General features: G+C 41.0%; 1 protein-coding gene across 1 annotated transcript in view; it reads right to left on the bottom strand.

Moving 5' to 3' along the window:
* The window catches only part of PRDM6 (PR/SET domain 6), a 98,479-nt gene that overhangs the window by 7,002 nt on the left and 64,259 nt on the right, over positions 1-27,218 (bottom strand). The window contains exons 3-5 of the mRNA XM_061188093.1: positions 23,518-23,645; positions 19,871-19,995; positions 8,470-8,812 (exon numbers count right to left, since the gene is read on the bottom strand). Coding sequence (XP_061044076.1) covers positions 8,470-8,812; positions 19,871-19,995; positions 23,518-23,645 — 596 coding nt within the window. The remainder of the gene's footprint in view (positions 1-8,469; positions 8,813-19,870; positions 19,996-23,517; positions 23,646-27,218) is intronic.

Raw genomic sequence — 27,218 nt, 5'->3', positions numbered from 1 at the left:
TCATTACGTTCCATGTCAGTCAGTAGACGTTAGCATCGTGAGGCAAGGGCCAAAACGTTTTGGTGACGTTCTCTCAGTTTCTGTAACAAAGCATAGCGCTGGGGCGGCTAGGTTCTCATTACTATACTTGTTGCCACACGAACAAAATTAACAGAGCTGATGAGACCCGTTCATATTCCCCAAAGAATATTCCTTTCCGGTATTAGCCATACCATTTCAAGAACTCCTATTTCTTGTTTTGAGCCACCCCCGGGCAAATATTGGAGCGTTGAGAGTACAGACTTGATGAAGCAGAATAGTACAAGAGAAGATATGTAATTGTCTCTCGTAATTCTGCGGCCCTTTAACTTTTCAAAGGGCTTTAACATCAATTATCTAGTTTAATCTTTACAATAATCCTCTCAGGGAAAGCAGATGTTATGATCTCTGTCAGTTCAGAAAAGTGAGGATAAACTGTCCTCCAAGGAAATAAGCTCTTGATGTCAAGGTCACTCTAGGGTGACTGGACCTTATTCTAAGTCCCAGGTAAAGATGCAGGCAAGTCAGCAAGCTGCATGTGTGTTTTAATAGATACTAGACTGCCTGGGGTCTGTCTATAGCACATCCCCAACCTGGGGTTGTCTGATAGTGCACAGATCAACACAGGCGTGCACCCAGATTTGTTTCGTTGTAAAAGAAATCCTGACTTCTACTTACTCTCTCCCCGCCCCAACCTAAACTCATATTTATCCACTGGGTCTTTTTTTGTGAACTTCGGCTCCCCAGTTTAATCTGGCAGCAAGCAATGATTTATAGCAGCACAGAAATGACAGGATGTCACTATGTTTGCAGGAGGAGTACTGGGATGCAAAAGCAAATGGAAGGAAGTTGTGACAAATACCTGATAATTAGCAAGATTATCAGAGCGCATTCTTTTCAGCTCATGAGAAGGAAATCAATTTTTGGTTTTCATAAAATAAATTAAAATTCTGTCTTCTCTACAGAAGTTCTTCTGCTTACTTAAGCAGAATCTGGTGAGTGATATAAAACCTGGGGAGTTTTCCCTATTCGAGGCTATTTCATATCATTCCTTGACAGGGCTCTAATTTGTTTATCAAAATTTTTCTTGAGAAAATTAATAATCTGTCATGAGCGATATCAACAGAGCTCAGGAAGCCTTGGTTTGTGGCTCAGACATTTCTGGCTGCGTTTAGAAAGCCAATGGCAAAAGCAGACTTAATTGCTCTACCTTTAGCAAATGCATAAGCTCCAATGACCAGAAACCAAAATGAAGGGCTAGGAAACAATGGTGACCAAGCATGTACAACAATTCAATTACGTGCAAAATAAAGTGTACCCTCTCATTTGTCAAGTGAAGTGCTTAATTGTGGCTACTTGCCTCACTGAACACAAATACGATTATTTTACCAGGCTTCAGCGCACTGAGCACTGATTGTAGAATTTTTTAGCTTGATTAATAGTCTGGGATTGGTCAATAACTCAATACTATACAATTTTAATCACTTACATTTAGAAATCTATCTAACTGCTCTCAAACAAGTTTCAAAGAAATATATAAGAGTCCTTGGTAAGGACTTTATCAAACTTGACAAATTGCACATGCATTCTATTACAATCATGAAATAAAGCTTTCAAGCCATTAAAATCATATGTAGATGAAAATATCCTTTTGCCAAATTTATTCTTTGTAGTACCATTAACCTTAAAGGGGTCCTCAAGAAATCATTCTCTCAGGGGTGAATTTTTTAAATGTATTGAAGATTATAAACAAAATAATATATTAATATATGCTATATCCACTGACAATTGATTTTTCTAATAGTGAAGGACCATTAACATTTATTAGCCTCTGGTTATCTATTTTTAATAGCTATCACAATAAACAATAAGCCACTAAATAAAACCAATTAATCTTTTTTTTTCTAACTCTGCTGTCAAAAGTTGGGGTGATTTATTTCCTATAGTCAGAAGTCATTCCATCCTTTTTATGCTAATAGTCAAGGTGGCAAAGATTTACACACAAAAGAGATGACCACAGAGAGGCTTATGCTGAATTCTTATATCAAGGTAACACCAATGAAAGGCAAATCAGATTATAAAAAATCACCTTGGCCAGTACCAGCCTGAGCGGTATTTGCTAGGTATCCCGTGACCTACGGCACAGCTTTTAAAACTTTGCAGAATTCAGCTGACTGAATGGAACAGCCTCGAATGGGCGAGATGGGAGAGGTGAGTTCTGCTTCAGCCTCTGACCCCAATCAGCTGTGGGACTTGACAAGTCGCCCAACGTCCCTGACTCTCCATCTCCTCATCTCTCTGGTAAGCAGGATGGACTGAACTAGATGCCCTCTCGCATCCCATCATGTTCTGCTCCTGCTTTCAGATAATCAACAAGCACGTGCCACCTAAGGATCTGTCCAAGACACGGCCTCACAGTAGACAGCATCGACGATGTGACCTCCCTCCTCCATCGTGTGTACCAGCCAGTGCCCTGCAGGGAGAGCTTTCCACGGTTTTGTGTGTCTAGTCATGCTAACTAGAATATAGACCATTTAAACTTACTTGGTAAACAGTTGAGAATTCAGAGCAAGAAGAAAATCTAGTACCAAAATACAGGACCCAACTTTAGTTGATCTCAAAAAACAAAGTGATATCCCTTTAAGTCTGGTACCTTAAAGAGTAAGATTTTAGAGCATATGGTCATATTCACCATTGCAGAAACCGATTTCATGTAGAATTTAGAACTAAAATGTGTACTCTATTTGCCACTGTGTTAACAGATTCTCTCTCTCAGCCTAGAAATATATGGAAAGTTAGCCCTCAGAAAATACAGACAAGATACTGCTTTCCCTAGATTTTCAATATTTCCTAAAAATGAATAAAAGGAAATGATCAAAAAGTAATTTTAACATTAATTGTATCCTAGAGTTCATCTAAGGGCATAGGAATACATTCAAGACAGAATGAAATCTTCAAGCCCAAGAGCAGGGCTTACTTAGAAAACATCATCATCACCATAGAATCTCAGACATCACAACTTCTTTTCGGACAACTGACCACAGGATTTAAGACTCTGTATGGATGTTTTTAGTAGCACACCCTGACTCCTCACCTCTCAGTTTACAGCTAAAGGGCTTTGGGGGCACAGACTCAGTTGCCATTACTCAGCTTTTTATTGTGATGACTAACATTCCCATTAACTTTTCAAGGTCTGGTCTAAGGGGCAATATCGTGGTGGGGGAGTGTCAGGTACAAACTACTGGGTGTAAGATAGGCTCCAGGATGCATTGTACAACACGGGGAACAGAGCCAATATTTTGTAATAACTGTAAATGGAGTGTAACCTTTAAAAATTGGATATTAAAAAAAAGACTCATAGAATAAAGGGTGGGGTTTGAAAAGTTCTACAAATACTAAAGGGATAAAAAAGTGAAAAAAAGAAAAGAAAAGAAAATATCATCATCAACCCAAAAAATTAAAAAGTAAGCCTTAATTTATTAAACTTTTGGATACAATCAGTTTCAAATCCCAAGTTCTGCTCCCTTTGATGTGTCATACCAGAAGCAGCCCAGGAGGACTGGCATAGTCAAGTGCTGTGTTCCGCTTCACTCTTTGTAGGATCTCATGTCATTCAGCAGCTAAATGGGACTCTCCTTTCTAAAGCACTTTGATTCTTTCCAAGTCATCATACACATACAGCATTTTATTATTCTCAAAACAAATGCAATGAGCATTCTTCACAAAGAGATAACATTTCATAACCAGTAAAAGCTTTTGGCGGTTTTTTTTTTTTTTTTAACACTACTTGAGACATCTAACAGTGCTGTCAATGACGGAAGTGTTCTATATCTACACTATCCAATATGGGAACCACTAGCCACAAGCAGCTACTGAGCACTGGAAATGCGGCTAGGGTGACTGAGAAACTGAAGTATTATTTTACTTAACTTTGATTAATTTAAATTTAAATAGCCTTGTGTGGCTTGTTCCAACACAGAAATATCAAGCTTCATGAAAAACTAGAATGTGCTCTGTCCTCAACAATGAAATATTTAAAACACAGACAAAGCCTGGGTCGATTTAGTTAGCATATATCAATGCCGGTAGATTTTTAAGCAAAAAGAAAGCAGCAAGACAATTTTGTACGTCCCCTGGCATTCTCTGCAACTGGCGGCTCCTCTGCTAAAGATGACTCCAGTAAAATGTGCAATTCATTTACTTTGAGTCTGTAATTGGTTTGCTGTACACATAGGAAAAGGATGAAACATTTAACAAAATTAAGTGTGGTTTGGTTTAAAATATTATTAATCCTTCTTTGATTTTTCTTTCATGGCATGAAGGCCTCCAGGACAAAAGTTATTCAGTTGGGCCCACAACTGAACAACAAGCAAGGAATGTCTCCTTGCTCCCCGTCAGTCAAGCCCAAGTGCACATCTCCCGAGACTTCATACGGGGCGCTACTTAGGTCACTGCTAGCTGTGTGGAGTGAGAAAAGAACTAAGCTCTATGTAAGGAGAAAAAGACTTCAGGAAAGTGGCTTAAGTATGGAGCCGAAACCCTGGGAGAACATGGAAAGAAGGTAACCTTCACACTTGGGGGAGGGGGAAACAATGGAACACGAGAACACTGACACATTCCAAAGAAACTATTATGGTGATGGATTATCTCCAGGCTCCTCCCACCAAACAGCTCCTTCTAGAGTTATCTTCCCCTCTGGTACCACCACACCCAATTATAAACAAGGATACTCAAAACATAAATGTGAACGGCTGACAGTATGCCCAGGAGGCTAAAGGCAAACTTTCCCCAGGTAGCACAATCAGAAAGTAAGGAAAAGGATGCAAAATAAAGATAAGCACTAAAAAGACATTCTGCAGAAAATAAAAGAGAACATATTAATCAGAAAATAATCCACTATGATTGAAGGCATGCTTACCCCTTTCTGGACTCCCCCTGCCCCCAAATGGGACTGTTGAAACTTTCTGTAGTGGAAAAACAGAAGAGAAAAGGGATTTCTAATTCCTGTTTCAGGCACAAGTCAGTCAAGCTGCCCTGGCCCAGGTAATAAGCTTATGCCAAACCTCAAATGTTTATGAGGTCCCTAAGTCCCTAGTCCTTAGTCTAGATCTAGATTCCGACAGCGTCTTCCCTTTGAATTCACTCAGGAAAGAAAAAGTCAGTAGCTTGAGAAGAAAGAAGAAGAGACTTTTGGTTTTGTATGTTTAATATTAACAGAATAAAATAAAGAAATAACAATTCTGTGGCTCCTGGGCCCTCATACGGGTGTATTTTTATCTTTAATGTTAATTCCTACTATGAAAGGTCAAACGGAATTTTTTTCTGCGTTCAATGTAAATAACACGGTAGTGAAAAATGGTAATGCTGACAACCCTGGGTATCCTCGGATCTCCTTCCTTTATATCAAGGCATAGACTTACTGATGGTCCCTCAAATGAAAAAGCTCACAAATAAAGACACACACAGTCTCTTTCATGAAGGTTCAAATGTCTTGGGTTTCATGGCCAAATATTCAGTGTGTTGAGTGAAAAATCTTTTGGACCTAAGATTTGGGGGCCTGTTTCAAATTTGGACGTGTTTGAAACTCTAACCTGTTTACTTTCTGACTTTGTCTTCTGTGTCTCCCTTTCTTACCTCTAGTTCTAGCAAGATTTTCCTATCAAAATAAAACGTTTGAGTTTTTCAAATAGAAGGGAAATGGTTTCTGACTGGCAGGTTCTAAGCTTTTTCACTGTATATGGCTGAATGGGCACAAACTGCCAAAGACTAAAAGCCACCTAATTTATGGAGTCAATCACTAAAGAAAATATGTATATTCAGCAGTTGTAAGTCTCCACATGGAAAATAAGAGGAAAGACTCCAAATTTCACAACCGTGCACAAATAGATGTTCCATTTTAGTTCTGCATATTTCTCCTCTTTAGCAATTCACCTGTGTGGTTAAGAATTAGGGAGAGTATCTTCTACTTCAAAACTTGCTGGTACCAGGAGAGCATGCTAGGTTCTAGAACACCATATAGAACCTATATGCTAAAAGCAAATTATGTATCTCAATGAAATTATGTATCTCAATGAAACTAGTGGGTCAAAGAGACTGGGCATCTCTATTTCCCTTATCTCCAATAATCATCTCAGATGTGATGGAGTAATTCAAGCATCTCCCCATTACTAGTAAGAAACATTGTACTTTCTTACGTTGCCTATAAAGGGACTAATTCTTTGAACTCATAATTCTTAGTTTTAACTTATTCATGAATGATGGTGAATCATACCACCTCTCAAGTCTTCACCAACAAAGCACAGGGAAGAGAGAAGTAGGAACCCACTGCTTTAATAATTTGATTTCCACCCTGGTGATCTACCTGAATATCAAGCACATTACTTCACCTCATCTGGGAACCTGGCCAAACGACACCTGGGCATCTGCATCAAATAAGCCCACCAGGGTCTCACACTGGATGGGAGTCTCAAGCCACTTGGATTTTTGCCAGTAACTCTAGATTAGCTTGGAATCAGCGATGACCTAACAGTCTCTTGTGGAAGTCTATTTTGTACATGTAAGTTTTCTAATTTGTAGGGCACTTTTCTGACAGATTACATAGATGCTTTACAAATTCTGACACTATTATTTGACAGAACAGACTTCATAGGGACTTAAACCATAATCCACATACGGTTTTCAAAGCATAACTGGCGTCAGACAAAACAGTCTGTTTTGCTAACTTTCTATTTACCAAGACATATTTTCATTGTTTTATATGACATTCAGCATGAAAACTGTATCATACCCAAAGCTAAGCTTTCACTTCCTGTATCCAGAAACTTTCAACTATCATTTCATCTTACCTTGTATGTTCAGTTATTACGACCACAATGAACCTGTGCAAATAACAGATCCATACACCTAAACTCATTCAATTCAAAAAGCAAGTTTATAATAACAAGATTTTAATGCATTTTTATATTTAAAAAAATAAAATGCTTTGCAAACTCTGAATAGATATATCTTGAGGCTATCTGTATACTTGCAAGGAAGGCAGACTTTAAAAAAAAAAACCCTGTTGGAGTAAGGAAAACATTTTCAAAACTTTTGTGTCCCCTCTAAAGCCAGTAGTACTAAGATATGCAGAAGTCTGTGGATATTTTCACCAGGGGGCTCTCCTATTGAAGGTAAAAGATTATAAAGACACAGCCGCCTTAACAGCTGTAATACAAATGCTTCAACATCAGTCAGTCACAGCAATGCTTGATGCCAAGCAAGTGGTTTCTAGAATGGCACAAATAAAAATATATACACATGTAAATGTGCACATGTACCCTAAAATGGATCATTATTATTTCTGAAAAGATTCACCCCCTCTCCACCACACTTCTATCCTCCCTGCCTGCTTGGGTCTGAGTACACTGTCGTTTCCTGCAGAGCTGGGAGGGGAGAGTAGGGTGTGTATCATAAGGCAAGGAGAGCTGAGTGGCTTAAGGTTAATCATCGGTGGCCAAATTAAGAAAATAATTCCAGAGTCCTGCTTTCGAGTCTCCTATCCTACTTCCAAAATTTACTTTCTGCTTTTATATTCAAAATATTCTTAGATATTTGGGGTTTAATCAAATTTTCATAGGATGTGAAGGGGAGATAAAACACTGTCCTTTCTTACTGAATTAATTTGATTTTTGTCTTTTGCACTCCCAGCTATCAAGACTGTCGAATAAACCAGTTTTGATTCATAAATAATAGTTCCATTATATCTACTGTGCCACTCGTCAGAGTACCTGAAATTTTAATTCACTTGTTCAGCTAAATTTCATCCTCAGTTCATGGCCATAAAATTCTTTATTGACAAACTTTCAAAGCAACTTTGACTCTGAGGTATCTAGTCAACATTTTTCTTCTGTGTGGATATTAGTTTATTGAATAAGTGGCATCTGTTTTCCTCCACATCACTAGCAGAGTAGGTATTTCCTTTTGACAGCTTTGCAGGATTTATGGGTTTGCATGCTCTGAAGAAAAATAGTACTAAGCAAAAAATTCCAATTCATTACCTCTTAGTACTTAATTAAGTTCATACCCACGGCACACTGGAGGTGAACCCTGAGACGACTGAACAGCAGCAGAGCGGCCAGCTATATTATCTTTGGAAGACAGAGCGGATTCTAATTATCCTGACCTCATTTTTCCATCTATGATATTCATCAATGTGCCTTCCATTTTGCCTCCCGTTAGACCTGGGCAGAGCTGTTTGGAAAGCGACAGCAGATTCCTTTCTGCAGCCACTGTTCATGCAGCCCTTCTACACAATAAAGCCAAAGAGGGGCCCAACATTACTCTCTGACCTTCCAGAATGCAGACCTCTGATCACAGAGTTTTCCCCGAGGTGTGACTGGAGGAGGCGACAGGAAGGCAAGCAGTGAGTCTCAGAAGCAAACACAGCCGGCGAGCAACGAGAGGTGGGGTTACCTGTCGGGGTTCTGTGTGCACACGTGCATCTGTAACAGGATCCTCTGTGTGAAAGTCTTAAAGCACTGCCCGCACTTCCAAAGATGCCAGTCACTGAACTCCGAGTGCAGCTGGCTGGTGGAGGTCGGGCTTGCAAGGACTCGCTGGTTCTTCACGTTGATTTGATTAAATCCTGATTCCATGGGCCCAGACTTATCCAGGAGGGAGAAGTTCCTGCCGCACGGAGTCTGTGGGAAGACGACGGAGCGCTGCTGGGCGGCAGGGGAGAGTTTGCTGCTCTTGTTGAAGGGCTGCAGGGGGTCCTGTCTGCACATGGCTTCCATGACCGTCGAGGGGACATTTACTGGGAGAACAGCAAGGGGTTGAGAAGATCAGTTTTATTAGCCCTTCAAATAAGCATGATAACACACACTTCTAAAAAATTCCTATAAGTCAACAGTTTAAAAATTGGTTTTTCTGGACTCAGAATGGACATAGAGCAGACAATTTGATTTAAGGGGGCAAGCACAATTACCACAAATGAACTCATTCAATGCCTGTATTTATTAAGCACCTATTTTCTGCTTGAGAGTTTTCATACATGGTCTTTGCCCTCACAGAGCTCACTTATGACTTGAGATAAAATGACTCCATAACGAGGCTCCACACTGCAGCCTAGATTTGGGGGTTCTCAGATGGGAGGTACAGCAAGAGACAGGGAGAGAAAGGTGGGGCTCCCCAGAGAGGGTGGCCTTGAGCAGAGAAGGTAGATTCAGGCCTTCAGGATTTCAGGCCTTCCATCCAACCCTGTCAGCACAAAACAGGTTTTCAAGAAAAACTGGCTGAAGAGATGAAGGCAACCCTATGAAAGACGCCTGGAGACAGAAGTCTGGCATGCTGGTGGGATGGCACGGGAATCGAGCTGACCGAGCACAGCATGGGCTTTCGGGGGGCAGATCTCAGAGGGCCTTTAATGTCCAAATAAATAAACAGAAGACTTCAGGCCTAAGAAATAGACACTGACTGTTTCTGACCAGAGGAACAGCAAGAAAAGAATCAGTGTTCAGGAAGGGCCCGAGTGAGGCACGATGCACAGACAGGGTGTGGTGTGTAAGGTAAGAGTGGGAGGCGACAGAGTATGCAATCTTGGAGCACGGTGCTTGACACTCGGGCTTTGGAATCAGAAAGATCTATGTTCAAATCCTGACTCTGCCTTTTATCAGCTTGGTGACCTTAGGCAAGTTATGCAATCTCCCTGTGCCTTTGTTTCCTCATCTGTAAAATGAGGACAATGGAAGTAATCATCTTAACAGTAATAGCAGCATGGCTTAGCGGTCGGTCGAGATGGCCTAAATTTAAACTCCACTATTCACAGCTGTCCCTTGGTATCCAATGGGGGTTGGTTCCAGGACCCTCGCAGATACCAAAATCTGTAGATGCTCAAGTCCCCTATATAAAATGGCACGGTATTTGCATATAATCTACTCATATCTTGCCGGATACTTTAAATCATCTCTAGATCAGTTATAATACCTAATACCACGTAAATGCTATGTAAATAGTTGCCAGCATGCAGCAAATTCAAGTTTTGCTTTGTGGCACTTTCTGGAATTTTTTTCCCAAATATTTTCCATCTGTGGTTGGTTGAATCTGTGGATGCAGACCCTTGCATACAGAAGGCTGACTGTAATACCTTTGTGACTGTGGGCAAATATACAGAACATCTGAATCCACAATTTAGTCCTTGGTAAAATGTAAAGTGGTTACTGGAAGGATTGGGTGCGATAATGCATAGACAGCAGCTAGTAAATGCTATGGTTGCCACTCAGTAGATATTGAGCTCTAGGAGCCCTGGCTTCCTTATCTTTAAACCCCCTTTTATGAGGTTTAAATGAGATACTGAAAGTACTCATCACAGGGCCTACCATCAACAACAGCCACCATTGTTATTCTAGAAGAAGAGTCTGGAATGAAGGGAGATGGATTCAAGCATGGGTGGTGGCAGTGGGAGTGGGGAAAGAATTAAAAGAAACATTTTTGAGGAGGGAACCCTAATATACTTGAAATTTTTCTTTCTTTCTTTTTTTTAAGTTGTCATTGTGTTAATAATATATATCATGTATTCACTGGTCAACCCAAAGGTTCAGAGGTAATTAGAACCTAATATGCTTAAAAACTGTTATTCTTTTTTTAAGTAACCACTCTGTCAATAAAATGTATTTCTTGGTATTTCAGAGATCACAGAGATGAAAGGTTACAGGGTGGTCAAGAGAAGGAAATTAGAGACCAAAAAGTTTAAAAAGGATGACTGGCAAAAAGGTTAGTGATGGGAAGTAAACTATGGCTGTTGGCCACTAGTTCAAGGCCACGTGGAGGAAATACATGAACTGGGAGCTCTCATTCATCCGACACGGACCATCTCTGAGAGTCCTACGAAGCACGAAGACTCAGGCGTCCTCAACTATAAAAAGAGAGTGGTAGGGGACCGTGACCACCAGGAGGCTCCACGCTTGAATGGACAGGTAGACACCACGTGTGGAGGTTAATGGGTCGCCACTAAGGACTCTTCAACTCTGAGTGTTCTACATAATCACACGTATTTGATGAATCCAGCAAAAGGAATAGCTCATCCTACAGGGTTCTGTTGGCCTGGCCCATCCTGTCCTAGGAAGGAGAAATAAAACAAGAGACTCACAGACCAGGGGAGAGCCTAGAGTTTGTCTAGTTGGCAGTTCTTTACCCTGAATGCATATTAGACTCACAGGGGAGATTTTTTTTTAGATACCAGAATCTCTTGGTAGGGCCTGGGCATCTGAATTTTTTTTAAATTCCCCAAGTACTTCTAATACACAATCAGAGATGAGAACCACTGATCTAATCCTACCCTCTCTTATTACCAAAAAAAGAAAGAAGGAAAAAAATGCTACAGACCAAGTAGGTCTAATAATTTGCCCATGGTCATACATTCGGTTAAGGATACAGCTAAGCTGGAAGCTTTAGCTTTCTGATTTCCAAGGCAGTTTTTTCTGACCACACTCCTATTCTGTGTCTGCTCAATAGCTGTGTTGCAAAAATAAAAAGGACACTTTACAGCTAGTACGGAGTTCTGTGTGTGTGTATATATATACCCATGCATAAACATATGTTATATATGCACTTATATACACATGCATAGACATATTTATGTATATATTTCACATATAAAATTTATGTATAATTTCAACTTCTGGGGCAAAGTGTATAACCAATATGAAATGTGTGCACACATTTCAGACTCTCAAAAAATCTTTGATTGTACACAGACTGTGACTTTTAAAATTGAAAGAAAAGGAGAAATGTTTTATGTTTTGGCTCTTTCTTAATTAAAAAAAAAAAACAGCAGCATTGTCAGAGATTAGGGTAAAATTCATCTTATTTAGCCTGTTTATAACTAATCCGGAAGAGACAAAGCACAGGGAAACCCGCAAGTCTTCAGGCAACACTAAGCTCTTGCGGATTGGGAAGGCCAGACTAGCAGGAAGGAAGGCGGGGTGGGGAGACTGTGGAATGAAGATGTCATCAACATGCAAGAGAGCAGGAAAACCAGCCAGAAGCTCACTGCTGGAAAGAGGAATATGATGCCTCTGGGGGAAATCATACAAATAATACTCTAAGTATAGATTATAAATGCTGACTTCTCGCTTAAGCTCCTGGAAAATAACCCAATAAATTCATTTTCAAAAATTGTTAAGGTCACACCACCTTTCTATTAAACAAAAGAATGTGTGGGCCAATGGATTTTTCTAAGTTTAATAATCAATGTCAAAATAGTAATAAAGAAAAGTTTATACCAGTTTGTGTAATGATTTGGGATAAACGGGATCTGAGTTAATGATAATAATAGCATTTACGTAATAAGAGTTGGGATGGTTATTCTCTGTCTTATTTCATCCTATGGGACACCTCAAAACAAACATACTATGTTCTCAAGATATAGAAGCAACACCTGCACTCTATATTCTGCTTTTGGCATGATCTTTTCTTGTACTTGTGAATAAATTCAATCCTGCTGAATGAAATGAGCATATAATTTAGAGAGAAAAAAAAAAGTAAGGCTAGGAATGGATAAGTTTCATGAAAGCAACCATATTTGCTCTCGAAGCTGTCCTGCAGAGCTCCTGCACACTTCCACAGGACCCTAGAGGTCCAGATACAAAGTACACTTTTTTAAGCAGGACTTAAAAGGACACAGAGGATCATTCTTCCTAATACCAGTCTGACTGGCCCAACAAACAAAAGTATTAACAAAACACAGGGAATTATAAGATGACAAGAAATGAATCGGAAAACACTATGTTATCCCAAGCCATGACAGTCCAGACCACTGCAAAAGGCCCAGAAACGACTAAGGCAATTCCCCAAAAGGATGAAGGGGTTTCTACATGAAGACATAGTGAGCAAGTAAAATCTCTTCAGTCTATAAGACAAAGGTTAAGGGAAAGAGGGCAAACGTTCAAAGCCCTAAAGAATTTAGTCAGGAAAGAACATGAACTCATCAAATCCTGCAAAATTAAACCCCTGAGAGAATGCAATGCAGGATCTATACAACAAAGTCCTACTTTACACCCTCATCCATTCATTCAGTCCACAAGTGCTTACAGAGCATCAGTGACAAACCTGACATTGCTGGCACTGAGGATACAGGGGAACAAGAGAGCCACAGCCCCGGCTCTCAGGCCACGTAAACTGTAGTGACAGAGGCAGATATTATACAAACGTCCTTACAGGTGAATATTTACTCGGTTTCATCAAATCTAAAATTCCATTACTTGCAAGCCACACCGTTAATTGTAAGTCACTGATCATTATAACACGCTTACCAGGTTCAGAAAGATTAAAATGTGAAAAATATATGAATTTTAGAATTGATGATATACAGTTGCTACAAGTGTAATAAGTGCTATGACAGAGAAGAAAGGAGGCCAAGAAAATGTCTAACAGGGATGGCTAAACTTAGGGTGGGAATGATGGCTTCCCTGAGGCAGTGACCTTGAATGTGAGTCCTGAAGGGTACACAGCATCAGACAGGTGCAAAAGGAGGAAAAAGGTGATGAGAGGAGATGACACATTGGCAGCTGTGCCACTGAGTCTGCATGACATGCTGAGGTGAGGAGCTCAGGGCATGGAAGGAATGGAAAGCAGACTCACGTGGCCAGAGAACGAGGCAGAGATGGGCTGTAGCTGAGGCTGGAGAAGAAGGCAGCACAATTCCCAATGCCCATGGCAGCAGGGCACATAGCAGAAATAAGTGCTGGGAGGCAGGTTAATACAACAGAGGATGGTGGGGTCTTCAGCAAACTAAATAGGGCATGGCCAGTGTAAAGATATTTGAATTCGAATTTTGCAAAACACTATGTGAGCCATACAAAACATTTCTGGAAACTATATGTAGCCCATGGGCTATCATATTAAAGAACCAGGGATTGATTATAAGAGTAATGGCTAGCCAAAAAAGGGTTTTAAGCTAGGGTATAAGGTTATTAGATTTATGCTTTAAATGCATCATCAGTCTGTATCATTAAATGAAAAAGCGAGGTGCAGAACAAAGAATATATAGTATGCTGCTATTTGCATACAAGGGGAGGGGTAGAGTGAGAGCCAGAGAAAGAGAGGGAGAATATGCTCAAATGACAGAATGGGCAAAAAATACATCTGGAAGGACACCTAAGAATGTTTCAACTGATTGCCTTTTGGAAGAAGAATTATATGCCTATATTACTTTCCGGATTTTGATCTATGGAACCGAGCTACCTATTAACAAAACAAGTGAATAAGCTGAAACAATAAAATCAACAAATCAGTGAATTTTCACTTTGGCTGCTGTGATACTAAAAGGGAAAATGTGACATGCAGGTGGCTACTGCAGGGGTCCAGGCCAAAGCTGATGGTGAGGCTGATCGGGAGGTGGCAGCAGAAATGAAAAGAAACTCATTTAAGAATACACAATCAACAGGGATTTATGAATGATTGGATAGAAGTGGTGAGAAAGAACAAGGTGTCAAGGTTTCTAGAAAGAACAATTGGATGAATGGGAGTGAGAGGTACTGAACTGGGGGAGAGGCAGCTTGCAGGACAGAGTAGGATGGTTTCACTTTACCATGTATAGTTTGAGACGCCTGTGAGACAGGCAAGTGCAGGTGGGAATTCGACAGGTGGACAAAAGCCTGGGCTCCGGTGAGAGGTCTGGGTTGGCAGTATAAATCTGGGAGCACCTTTCAGCCCTCTACACCCCCAGAAATGGGGGAATGAGGGCCTGAATCCTAAAGCAAGGCTAGGATCAAGGAGCCCAAGAGGTCAAATCTCTCATGACAACAGGTTTCCTTGTGTCTTTTGCCACTTCCTTCTGTGAAGGTGTTTTCAGTGGCTGTTGCTTTCTGTTAGAGTCCTGTGCAGATACCAAGACATCCCTCTGGGGTGACTTCTCCTCTGTTTGTTCTAGGACCCTACAGGTTCCTCCAGCTCTGAGCCAAGTTTTATATTACTTCTTGGCCCAGGGTTTCCACAACTGGCAGGTAATGCAAAATCCAACCCTGTACCCTCCCATAGCTGGGGCTGGTTTTTTGGAGCATGACATACTGTTTTTTTCACCAATGGCCTATTGGCTTGAGGGTAGCACTTTTCTAGTCCCATTAAGGGACAAAACAGTGACTTCTGGTTCTTGGATTTATGTGAGGATCCAGTCCCAGCTGCTCACTGTGTACAAGGAGCCTAGAGCCGGGCCCCTCCAACTGCAGTAAGACTGGGTCTAACACCCACCTAGCCCAGGCTCGCTGCTACGGCCATCTCACATGGCACCTCCGTTAGGTTTGGTGTTGTAGTTTTTGCTTACGTGCCTTCTCCTACACGGAGTTCCTTGAGGACAGGGTCTGAGGTTTTGTACCCCATCACAATGCTTCCCACAGGGCCTTGCACACAGATGTTCTCATTGGACTGAACTATACTGTAATCGCCTCAATGTTCATAGGTAGAAGGCTTGAGCAGGGCCTTTCTATCCGGGGCCTAGTTCCTTATTGTTGGTGGGATGGTGGGGTCAGGGCGCCGTGCAGAGGTGCCCATTTTTATTTTCTGCTCATTAAAATCAAAGGAAAAAGGCAGGCCTCTTGCGGGCAGAGTTTACTCCAGTGCAGCGAACCTCTGCGCTGCCATCAAGTGTCACATTCTGCTACCTCAGCTTCACATGCCAAGACAGAAAAAGCAGCAGGAAGACGTGTTTAACATTTATTCCCAGGTTTCTTTTTTCAATTTCCTCTGAAATGAATATGAATACACTATGGTCTTTACACTCTGCAGGAGCTAATCCCCCACTGGAAGCTTTGGGGAACCTCATTCCTTCTTGCGGATACAATCTGTCGACACAGGCGTTCCTTCAGGCTCTTCTGAAAGGCCCATAGTGGACAGAGCTGTGCTCTCTTTGGAGCTCTATTACACTTATAACTATGGGTTTTTTTTGTTTTTTTTTAAGAAAATAACATAGGAATTGCTTCCAGAACCCAAATGCCTGTGTGAAACGCTGCCTTCTCTTTGAGGCAAGGCTGCTTTCAATGGCTCCTCCAGGCAGTGAGTGTGTCCCACTGCTTCGTGGCCGCTGCCAGAGGGCCCAGTGACTGAAGCCTGAACCCGCCCACATGCTCAATAGGAAATGTGTACTTTCGACGTTGAAAGAACCATGAGAAGAAAATGATATTTTTATAAATGAAAGTGCTTAATAAGTATTATTCACTAAGTAAAATCATATTTTCCTTGAATGTCTTGGACCATGTATCAATTTCATTAACCAAGAAAAAAATCTAGCTGAACTATGTACCCCTTCTAGTAATGGCAACAAAATTCTCAATATGTATCGAGTGAGCATGTATTAATTGTTTACTGTGTGCATAGCACTATAAGGAGGCTCTGTGGAAGCATTTTGTCAAATAAGTCTTTGATCTCAAGAAGCTTCTTTTTAGGGTACCTAATTTATTTTGTGGCTAACTCGGTAGGATAAAAATTGCCTTCAAACTGCTAATCCCATTGAGATGATTTCAATTACTCAGGGTTGCAGAAGGCTATCTGTTAAATTATCTGTCCATGCCCTTTCACACATTTGTGCTTTTAAATCACACAGAGTATTTTCTCAGTACAGAATAAGGATCCCTCATTATAAAGCATCCCTAGGTCTCTCCGTGAATCATATGGAATGACAATCCATCTTCGAGTTAGAGTCAAAGTCATATATCTCCCCCCACGCCATCTGATGAAGCTTTCCGCTCGTTTCCTGGGTGGCCAATCACATGACAGATATATGACTTTGAGACAAGAACTGAAATAAAATTCCTGTAATACCCTTAGGGGGGAGGGGGATGGTCACTGCTGAGCATTTTAGTCAATGACTTAATTCCCTTTAAACTTCCCTCCACCCTTACTTAGAGCTCTGAACTCAACCCAAAAGAGCTGCATAGTTTACCTACTGAATCCATAATACTTCGAGGTGCGTTAGCTTTGTGAATTTTCTTCCAAGGATTTCAGGTGCTAAATGATACATAACATGTGCCCCGGGAGAGTTTATTCAATACTCTAATCAGCAACCTCAAGAATGCTTCACACAGGTTGGACAATGGGAGAAAGAAGGCCTCAGAAGCAAAGCACCTGGTGTTGCCAGAAAGTACATTTTTGATGGCACTATCACACTGAAACTGGAGACCAGCTGGTACACTCTTAGACACCATCGTCAGGTGGCTGTGAATGGCACATACAACCCCCAATCCTCCAGCCCAGCCCCTAAATCCCTCTCGTCCATGTAACAGCATCACGAGGTGGAAGCAATGTCGTAGATGTGAGACTTCCACCCCAGAGATACACATTCCCTGAGCAGTCGTTCCACAGTTCCCATGTCTGACTCATAACTCAGTAAATGGCTATTCCATCCATCCAGCTCCTCAGACCAAAGCCCTGGAGTTATCTTTGACTCCTTTCTCTCACTCAGCATCCAATGTGTCAGCAAATGTTGTTGACTTTACTTTCAAAATATATCCAGAATCCAACCACTTCTCACCACCTCCACCACTTTTACACTGGTCCAAACCACGATTACCTCCCCCCACTGAATTCCAGCAAGAGCCTCTAACTGGATCCTGCTCCATCCTCACCCTCACTGTCAGGTCCCCACTCAGTAGCCAGAGTAATCCTGTTACAACTTCACTCAGATCATATCACTCTTCTGCTCAAAACCTTGCAATACCCCCTTTGTCCAATGCACACAGAGTAAAAGCCAGGGTCCTGACAGTGACCTCCTGGGCCCTACAAGATTCCTGCCCCCAAATCTAAGGTAACTCCTCCCCACTTAAACCAATACACTCCAACCAACACACCTATGTCAATCTTTGTGATGCTCTTCTGACAGGCCAGTAGCATTTCCATCTTGGGTCTTTACACTTGGAGTCCAGCTGCCTGCAACACTCTGTTCCCAAAGAACACATGGCCTGTTCCTTCATCTCCTTAAGTCTTTGCCCAAAGGCCACCTTCCTAGTAGGGCCCACCCCGATCATCTCCAAAATTGCAACTCCCAGTTCCTGGCACTCCTCACCCCTTCTCTGCTTTGTTAACGCTATGACACTTATCATCACCTGGCAAACTATTTATTTACTCATATACAGGTTGATAATCCATCTCCCTCTACTAGACTCTATGCTCTAGGAGGGCAGGAATTCTTGTCTGTTTTGTTCACTGCTGTATTTGTAGCACCCAGCAATGATGCTGGTCCTTAGTAAGTATTCAACAAATATCAATGAATGAATGAACGAATGAATTTATTTTTGGACTGTGTGCTATGTACTTTACAACTCTAGACTTTGATATGTTTACTCCCAGACATTCCTTGATACACATACCACAATATTTTCAGAGTCTGGAGCAGGCTGTACTAAAGGAGGAAACAGAAGGCCTTATAAGATTTCTGGAATCTTTTTGGATCAGATTCCATCCTTTAGAAGGTGAAGTTACACCAAGGTTCTAATGTATAGACAGGCCCATGTCAGCAGATTAGGGGAGTTGATACTGGTGCTTTTCCGTGTGTGGATCTACATCTAGTTTTAGGGGAGCTGGGCATGGAGCCATTGTGGGAAGACAAAGCACACTGGCCGCCATGGCCATTTCTGCCTGTAATACCAACCACACACTCATGTCCAACACTGAGATTTTCTCCTATGAAACAGACACTCCCTCAAACAGGAGTATGACTGCAGAAAAGAAACTTTCCAATGGAAACTTGGGAAGTAAGAAGAATGTACTTACATGTCCAAAGATTCATTTTTTGATTTGAGATTGGTTTGGGGTTAGGGTAAAGTAGAAAAGGAAAGTTGAGAGTAATATGCTTTTTGAGGATTCTATTTTTTACAAAGAAAATAAAGATAACATGGAAAAGAAATATCTGATCAGCATTTCGATCAGCAGTATTATAAACATTTTTTTGGAGTTTATATGTGTGTGAGAGAAAGTAAGTAGAGAAGGAAAAATTAAAATAACACATTTTTTTTCCAAAATGAAGTTTCTTAAATAGATCTGTTCTCTCTGCTTCTTTTTCTACTGTATAATCCCAAATTATCAGTTCACAGATTAGTCAATTTGATGACAAGAAAAAACAGTGTCATTAAAACCAGTGTTTCTCACTGAAGCACATCAGAATCACTTAATTCTGTTCCAAATACTGGAAATCACTTTATAACATTTTCCCAAAGAACTGATAAAAACAAATATATAAAGTTTAGGTGAAAATTGCTGCAAAAGTTTGCATCTGCCTAGACATTAGATTATTTTTTAAACATAATGATTGCCATGGTAAGAAAGATAGAGAAAATTACATGGTTCACTTTTAGACTAAGTTGTTTAGAGAGAGACAAATTCCTCAATCATACATCTATGATTTTTCCTACCATTTCTCATTCCAATGACTACTTAAGAGGAAGCAAAGCCAATCGACTGGAGGGGTGTTACTCCTGATTAAACAGCAGTGTTTTCTCATTATTTCATTTTTGCAAATAATGCGACTCCAGCAAGACTGTGCCTCCCTTCAGAGAAGTTGTATCTTATGCTGCTCTTGTAAACAAGCACATAGTAGGTGCTCAGTAAATACCAACTGCCTTAACATTTCTGCTGGCAATGATTTAAAACCAGGACAAAGGTTTTAAAATCATAAGCAGGCGAAGAAAAATTGGCCTGTACAAGTCAAGACTCCCTGTGAAAAAGCAAAGGACATACAAGGAAAAGAAAATGATGGAACAGACTTGTGCACATTTGTGTTACACAGCAGAGTGAACCGCATTTCAGGAGTTTCAAACAACACTCTTAAAAAGTTAGCTTTGAAATAGGTATTTGGAAATGTGAATTCAGAGCTAAAATAAATTCTTACAGTTTTCATCCTGGGCAATGCATTGTAAAGGGATCCCAAAGAAAGACGTATAGCTGTCATTGTACCACACCAGAAGCTCGGTACCCCTGGGAATATCTATACAGGCTCGGTAGAATATATTCGACCTATTCAAAACAAAAGAAAACCCAGCTTAGTAATCGGTAGGACTCATGTGCCCCATCCACACTTTTATTGCCCCGAAAAAGTTCTGCCCAGCTTTCCACCTAAACAGTTTCTGTTTGTAATAAAATCTGCACCCACCTTATCGTTCCCAACAACCAATTAGAGCCTGTAACTTGGTATGATAAATAGCTCACAGTTTACTTCCACAGTGTCCCTCCACAGAACCTCTTGGCTGAAGAGACAGATATTTGGCCCGGGAGACAGCAGAAAGGAAGAGTTCATTAAAAAAAAAAAAAAAAATTCCATCTCATACTAATGAGAAAATTCTCTCTATTGGCAAATTGCAGACTCCGGTGCCTTAACCTCACATATAAATTAATACTATTGATTTCTTATTTAAAGGGAAAGCATTGCGTATATTCTTACAACTTGGCATTGGGAGTTCTCAAATTTGTAATAAAATTAAGCAGCTTTGTGATATAAGGACTGAGAGAAATAAAAATCTTCCCCATTGCCTTTTTTCTAAAGTTTGATACAGGAGAAGAGAAAAACCCTCTTATGTGAAATGGATGGAAATTCAGTAAATACAAGAGGAGCACTTTACTCTGGCTGAAAGATTACACTCTGAAATGATGGAGTGAAGGTACCAAGAAATAACCATTTTTTTATAACAGCTGTGGCACTGTAAAGAAAAATCTACAGATTAAAAGAAAGAGGAGCCTGCCACCGGTTTTCTCAATGAAGAATTGCTACAAATATTAGCCTCAAGTTCAAGATAAAAGTGTTTAGGGTTGGTGGACCTTAAATTTAGCCTTTCTGTAAGGAATTGGCCATAGCAGGGCAATTTGTTCCTTGTGTAACACTGCAGACATAAGGCGAAGCCTTCACCACATTTTTCATGGCAGTGAGATATGCACTTGTCAACATATTTTGTCACCACAAAGTGGCTCTTGGCAATAGTATCATAAAGATCAATAAAAAAAGTGCAGATTCTCAATATTTTACTTGCAGCTGCAAAAATTTCATTTATCTTGTTATTTTCCTTACTTGCTGCCATTCTGTCTCACGAGGGCACTGCTAGCTAAGCAGAATGTTTTTTCCCAACATTCTATGAATATCTGACAAAAACTCCAGCCAGCTGTCCGGACCTCTCTCCCCTTCCTCCCTCCGCACCTCCAAGAGCTGTGCATTTTATTAATTCTTTCCACTGCTACATAAAAAAATCAAAATTGGAGCCGGGCTATAAATCACTGGCATCTCCTAACTTGAGAAAAATTGAGTCGACTTTGTACTTCACCCTTGTAACATTTCATCTCTCGGTTTGGCTTCCCTTAATATAAACACAGCGCCCGGCAAATGAATGTGCTAAAACCAAATGACACACTTTGCCGCTGAAAGAGCAGAACTGTTTTCGAGCAATGGGTGGTCTTTTGAGGCACAGAATAGGCCGAAAGGGGGAAAAAAATGTGTAAGCGTACACCGTTCCTTACAAGCGGGCAGAGCTTCCAAAACTCGCAGAAATCTCTGCATGTTGAAGCACATCAAAGGGATTTTTCCCTTTTCAGATAATATTTCCTTTGCTGACATGTATTTAGTATTGTGGTTGGATGACTCATAAAGATAGCTTCATGGCGTCCCAACGCAGCTGAAGCAGAACACACGCCAACAAACATTATTGTCAGCCTCAAAATAAAAACAAAACGTTCAGCTAAGGGTCAATCAATCAAGGGCGCTTTGAAGAAAATTCCATTTAGATATTACAAATCATAACAGAATGAATCTAAACCAGCTGACTTTTTGTGAAGAGGACATTCATGTACAATAAAAATTAGGCTGGCTCTTCGGGGTCCAACTTTTCTATTTTCTTACTCTTGGACGTGGTCACCGGTGATGGATGCCAGTTTTTAAATTGTGTTTTTGTAGTTCATTTTATAAAGATCTGAAGTAATCGAAAACAGATCGGCAGAGAGAACTTGATGTGTAAGTGCCATCAGGAAAGGGAGCAATAAAACCCACTTAATATTGACAGAAAGGTAACGACTTGCTCATACCCACCTTCCTCGTAGGGGTTTCTTATTTTCCCAAAGTCAGAATTTGCCTCAAGAGCTCCCTGGGTGCCCATGACAGAACCAGCCAATCTATCTCTTGCTGAATGGACAAGCACAACCTTTACTAATTTTCTAGCTCCGAGGTTTATAAAAACTTCATGACAGAGATGCAGCTGCAGGGAAGGTGGGTGAAGCCCATATACAGACTGTAACCAGATCCCATCGTGCACAAGTTCGTTTAAACCCTTATGTAATGAAAGATAACTGCCTAGGAAACCAAGGCAGTGAGTCACATGCTGCCCAAATATGTTCCTTTTGAATTTGGAGGCCTTTGGAGAGCAAGCCAGATTTGTGCAGCCTTTAACCTATAAGGGGAATAAAGCTTTTTTTTTTTTTTAAGTCTTCATTTAAAAAAATGAAAATGAAAATAAATCGTCATAGGCAGGACTCCAAGTTGCCGAGCAAGGGCCCTTATGCTTTGATGTGTCTGTGGTGCCTGGTAAAGCTAAACAGTTGCTTCTGATTCGAAAGGGAACACGGCTGTTTATAACTGAGGTCATATATTTACATGGCACATGTTTTCGAGGGATTTTGAGAAAAGGCTTAGTGGCAGGGCTTTTTTCCTATGGGATCTGTCTTTGCCTTTTTGCCTCCACTCCAGCTTTTAGCATTAAATGGAAATGCCTGACCAACAGGTGCACTGGGCAGGTGTGGCTTAGGATCTGGGAATCCACCTTGCTTCTATGCCCCTACCCCACCCCAGGCCTCCCTATGAGACTCTGGGCAATGGGGGTGGCTCCACCTCATCTTTGTTACCCTTTGGGCTTTGCCCAAATATCTCAGGAGACCAGAGCCTTCTCTATGCTCTGGAACCACCTCATCCCCTGAAACGTACTCTGAATTGTCGCAGGACCAAAGCCAAACGCTTTGGCACCTTTCAAGGGATCAGAAGAGGTTGCTCTGACTCAGCCAAGGCTGCCGAGCATAACGGTTTTAGAAAAGCAGCTTTGGGAGAGTTGAGAGTTCTTGATTTCCCATGCCTTTGTACAAATCAAACTGTTCTCTCTAGGAGACAGCCAGACTGAAGGGGACTGAAGGCAAGCGACCTGGGGCTGAATCTCTAAACTCCTGTTTACGCGTGGACACGTCTGCTGGGGGGGAAATCTCTCCGAGTCAGTGAGTTCACTGGGCTCACTCAGGCCATTATGAAAGTTCAGGTGATGATGCGGAAGTAACTTTATCACATGCAGTGAGTGAAAAAGGCCTTCTCCTAGCATCTTTCTTCCTGAATTCTCAAGACATTACTGTTACAAAAACTAAGGAGATATCACAAACCTAGCAAAAAAATTCCTGCCAGTCCTTGCAGAGTTCTTCAGGACTCTGCAGGATTTTTTCAAAACTAGCAGCAAGCCTGAATTTATGTATGCAAGGCAAAGGGCTTCGGCTTTGTAAGCGGTAAATCAAGGTATACTTTACCTGTACTGAACTACTGTTAGATTCTGTTCTCCGCAGTGCCTTGCACATCGGATATACCTCATCCAGCTCGACTTACTAGGTTCCCCACCATCAATAAAGTGCTGTAGTGTCCCATCTTGGTCATATATCTAGAGAAGAGGTCAGAAGGTCAAGTAGTTAGAACGAATCATCAGCAATCATTTTCCCTGCTTCCCTTGGTGTCTTTATGTGTCGGCTGCAGCAATTTATTGCCCGTAGGTTTGCTAGTGCTTATGAATGCTTGTGGAAACTCAACTGGAATAACAGAAGAAAAACATTTTCTGGTGATGCAAGTTAATCACGTTTTTCTTATCAAGCCAATCTTCCCTTTATTAAATATATTTGTGGCATCTCAAGGATGTGAGTGACCATGTTTCCCAAAGAATATTTAACCTCTTTTGACAGGCTACTCTTAAGTAATGAGCTGCTGGGTAAACAAAGCAAGCTGAGAGGCGAGGCCACGCTGACATGGCTGGAACATCCACATGAGAGGCCCTGCTCTCAAACACATAACTGTTCGAAGGCATTCGGGAGGCAGGGACCGTCTGCTTAACAAGCTGGGTGACACCTAGCAGAGGTTGGAGCGTTATGGAGCTGTATCACACTGATAAAACAGACTCTGATTCAGATGAAATAAACGGACTCTCACCTCGCAGAAGATGTAGGACTTCAGCTGTCAGGACCTGAAACTATTAGGAGAGGAGTCATGAAAAAAGAGAGACCCTCACAAAGGGAAAGAAAAAATAATAATAACTGTTTCCTATGGATTTTTAATGTCTTAACTAAGGTTGGTCTAATAATTATTGCCTTAGGTCACCTCAAGCAGATTTTCTTTCAAGATCACATTCAAGGAAATGAAATCTGCTTCAAACCAGGCAATAAGTGTGGGACAAAAAGTCTTCTGCGAAACAACTAGCCAGCCTAGGACATGCGGAGTCAGTGCTGACAGCAGAGACAATCGGCTCTCACTTCCAGAAACCAGGTCAGCCCTGGGTACCTTGAAGGCTGTGGTATCTAGAGGAGTGGGAGATCCGGGGTTATATATGTACAGCAATTCTCAAAGGTCATCCTCAGCCCTAGGGGCAGCCAGGAAGCAAGGGGTACAGTTCTCAGAAGGACCATGGCAAAATTGGACCTTTTCAAATAAAATCAGCAGTAAGATTCTGTTCCCCAGAGCATCCTGAGAAAATATGTTTTACCTTTGCTAATCAGCCTTTCCACTTTTCCTTTCCAAGTAGACACACAGATAAGTCTCACAGAGAGCCTCACTGGTTACATTTCGGCCCTAAAATTAGTAGGGTCATTCATATTAATTTAGCTCAGTATTTCTATTCTGGAGGCCAAAGGGCTTAGTGATGACAGTTCTTTTTATCATCACCAGTCATTTTAAAATAGCTGATTTTTTTCTTTTTTTGGCTTTTCTTGAACTCATTTGTCTTCACCCCCAATCTTTCCACAAACCCCCAGAAACAGAAGAGAGACACCAATCTAACCAATACAATTGTTGGAGAAGTTATAACTGGGTAGCAGGCCAGAGTGATCACAGCTGATAATCAATGTAGCCTGAGAAGAATGAAGAGATTCCTAGATTATATTATATTTAAGATTAATGACTTTAAATTCCTAGTTCGGGGATGATGGCAGAGAATGGAAACATTTCATGCAGTGGATACATCTGCTCTTCGAGCAACCTAATGACAGATTTCATATTTAGGTTAGGTTATTACACTGTACTTATTTTGTTGTTGTTGCCTTTGTTTTCGTTTTAGGAAACTGGTTCAAAGGCTCAAAGTCTCAACCCTGAGTCTGCTGTTGACAACCCGTGCGACACTGAACAAAGCCATCAGTTCTTTGAATGCCACTGTTTATCTATAATGGAGCCCAAAATGTTGATGATCCAGCCCCCTGCCCTGTCCTTCCCCCATGAACAAACCACCCATGACAGCTGCTAGTGAAAATAATGACACATTTGGAGAAGCGCAGTTCTCCTTTGTGCTTGTAGCTAATGTCCTCAACAGCAAGTAAAACTCTCTAACGTCTATATGTAGTCATGGGTGTTGTCTTGAGCGTTAGCTCATTTGAACACCAGACACAGTCAGTCTTGAAAATGAGTATAAAAAAGTGTTTCCTTCTTTATCCATTCATGTATATGTATAGCTGATTCACTTTGTTATAAAGCAGAAACTAACACACCATTGTAAACAATTATACTCCAATAAAGATGTTAAAAAAAAAAGTTTCCTCCCACACTGTTTCAACAATAGTCTCCTTAAACTAAGTATATTGTGATTACAGGAATCCTACAATTTTTGCCTACCTGGTGAAACTCCTCTTGCCTTGAGGAAAGTAGATGGCTATTTGTCAGGCTTTCCCCAAATATCACACAATGAGCGCATAGCATGAGGCTGAGCCTCCCTGGCTTCAGCCTGATACCGATATCACACGATTTCACATGAAACTGATGAAAATCCCGTGTACCTAGTTGGATCGCACAGGTGTGCATCCAGTCAGAGTTGAGGAAACTCATTCAACCTTGACACTGTTCTTTCCCTCAACCCCCCAGAGCCCAGCTATCACCAGATGCAGCTGAATCTGCCTCCTAAACATCTCTCCCTCTCCACTGTCACCATCCTGCCCAAACCAGTTTCCTCTCTTGCCTGAAGGACTACAAAAGTCCCTTAACTGATCTTCCTGCAGCTTCTTCAGGCCCTTCCAACCTAGTCTGTAAAGTATAGCCAGAGTGATCTTTCAAAACACGAATCTGATGATATGCTTTTCAACACCCCCCAAAATAAAAGCTTCATAAATGTCATAAAATGTCAAGTCATAACAACATATATTCACAGCATGTGAAATTTCCTCAAGGGTGCCCATCACGCTAATACGGGCAGCACCTCCAACCTAAGTTATTTAGAGAGGTGGGTCGAAAACACGTGCCTTTGCAGTTGGCTCAAGACCATCCTGGAGCACTTTCTGGCTTCTGCTGTTAGGAGTTAACATTTAAACTGTGCTTCTTGAAAGAGAAACAATGGGCCAGAAGGCAGTGATGCCTATTTCTGTTCATTTTCCTAATAGAAGTAGAATAAAATTGGGAAAACCAAGATACCCACATGTGCACTCTAAAGAGGAACTAAAGACGACTTCTCAGAAAAGCTCTGGGTCCTAATTTGAGTCTTATTATTACTCTCCATCATTAGCTCAAGTTTGCTTCCATTTAAGAGCTTAGTTAAAAAAAAATTTTTTTTAAAGAGGGCGATAAAATTCTGCATGTATCTGAACTATACAAGAACACTGTCCCTGTATCCAGATGGGCTGACATTATTCCTTCTAGGAGAGGAGGAACCACGAGTGGGGAAATGTTTCAGCAGATTTCAGTCTAGAGCAGCTGCAACAATTTCAAGGTCGGGAAGTTGTTCTTGGAAGCCGCATTAACATCTACATTTGTGTGACGCTAAAATGTAATTTTAAGCTAGATACCTAATAGGTCTAAAAATTTTAAGGAATCTAAGGATATGTATTAATGCCAAGACCAAGAGTTATTTTGTTTTCATTACCTTTCAAAAGATTTAAAATAAGCAGAAAAATATCAAAAATCATGCATAAAGTGTTTAGACAATCTCCTCAGGACTGATGAAAATGTTGAAAAGGTCAGAAATTGTATTCATTCAAATGGTGAGAATGAA

The sequence above is a fragment of the Eubalaena glacialis genome, chromosome 4 (genome assembly GCF_028564815.1).
Source record: "Eubalaena glacialis isolate mEubGla1 chromosome 4, mEubGla1.1.hap2.+ XY, whole genome shotgun sequence".
NCBI lineage: Eukaryota > Metazoa > Chordata > Mammalia > Artiodactyla > Balaenidae > Eubalaena > Eubalaena glacialis.
This window is presented reverse-complemented; position numbering and strand designations above follow the sequence as displayed.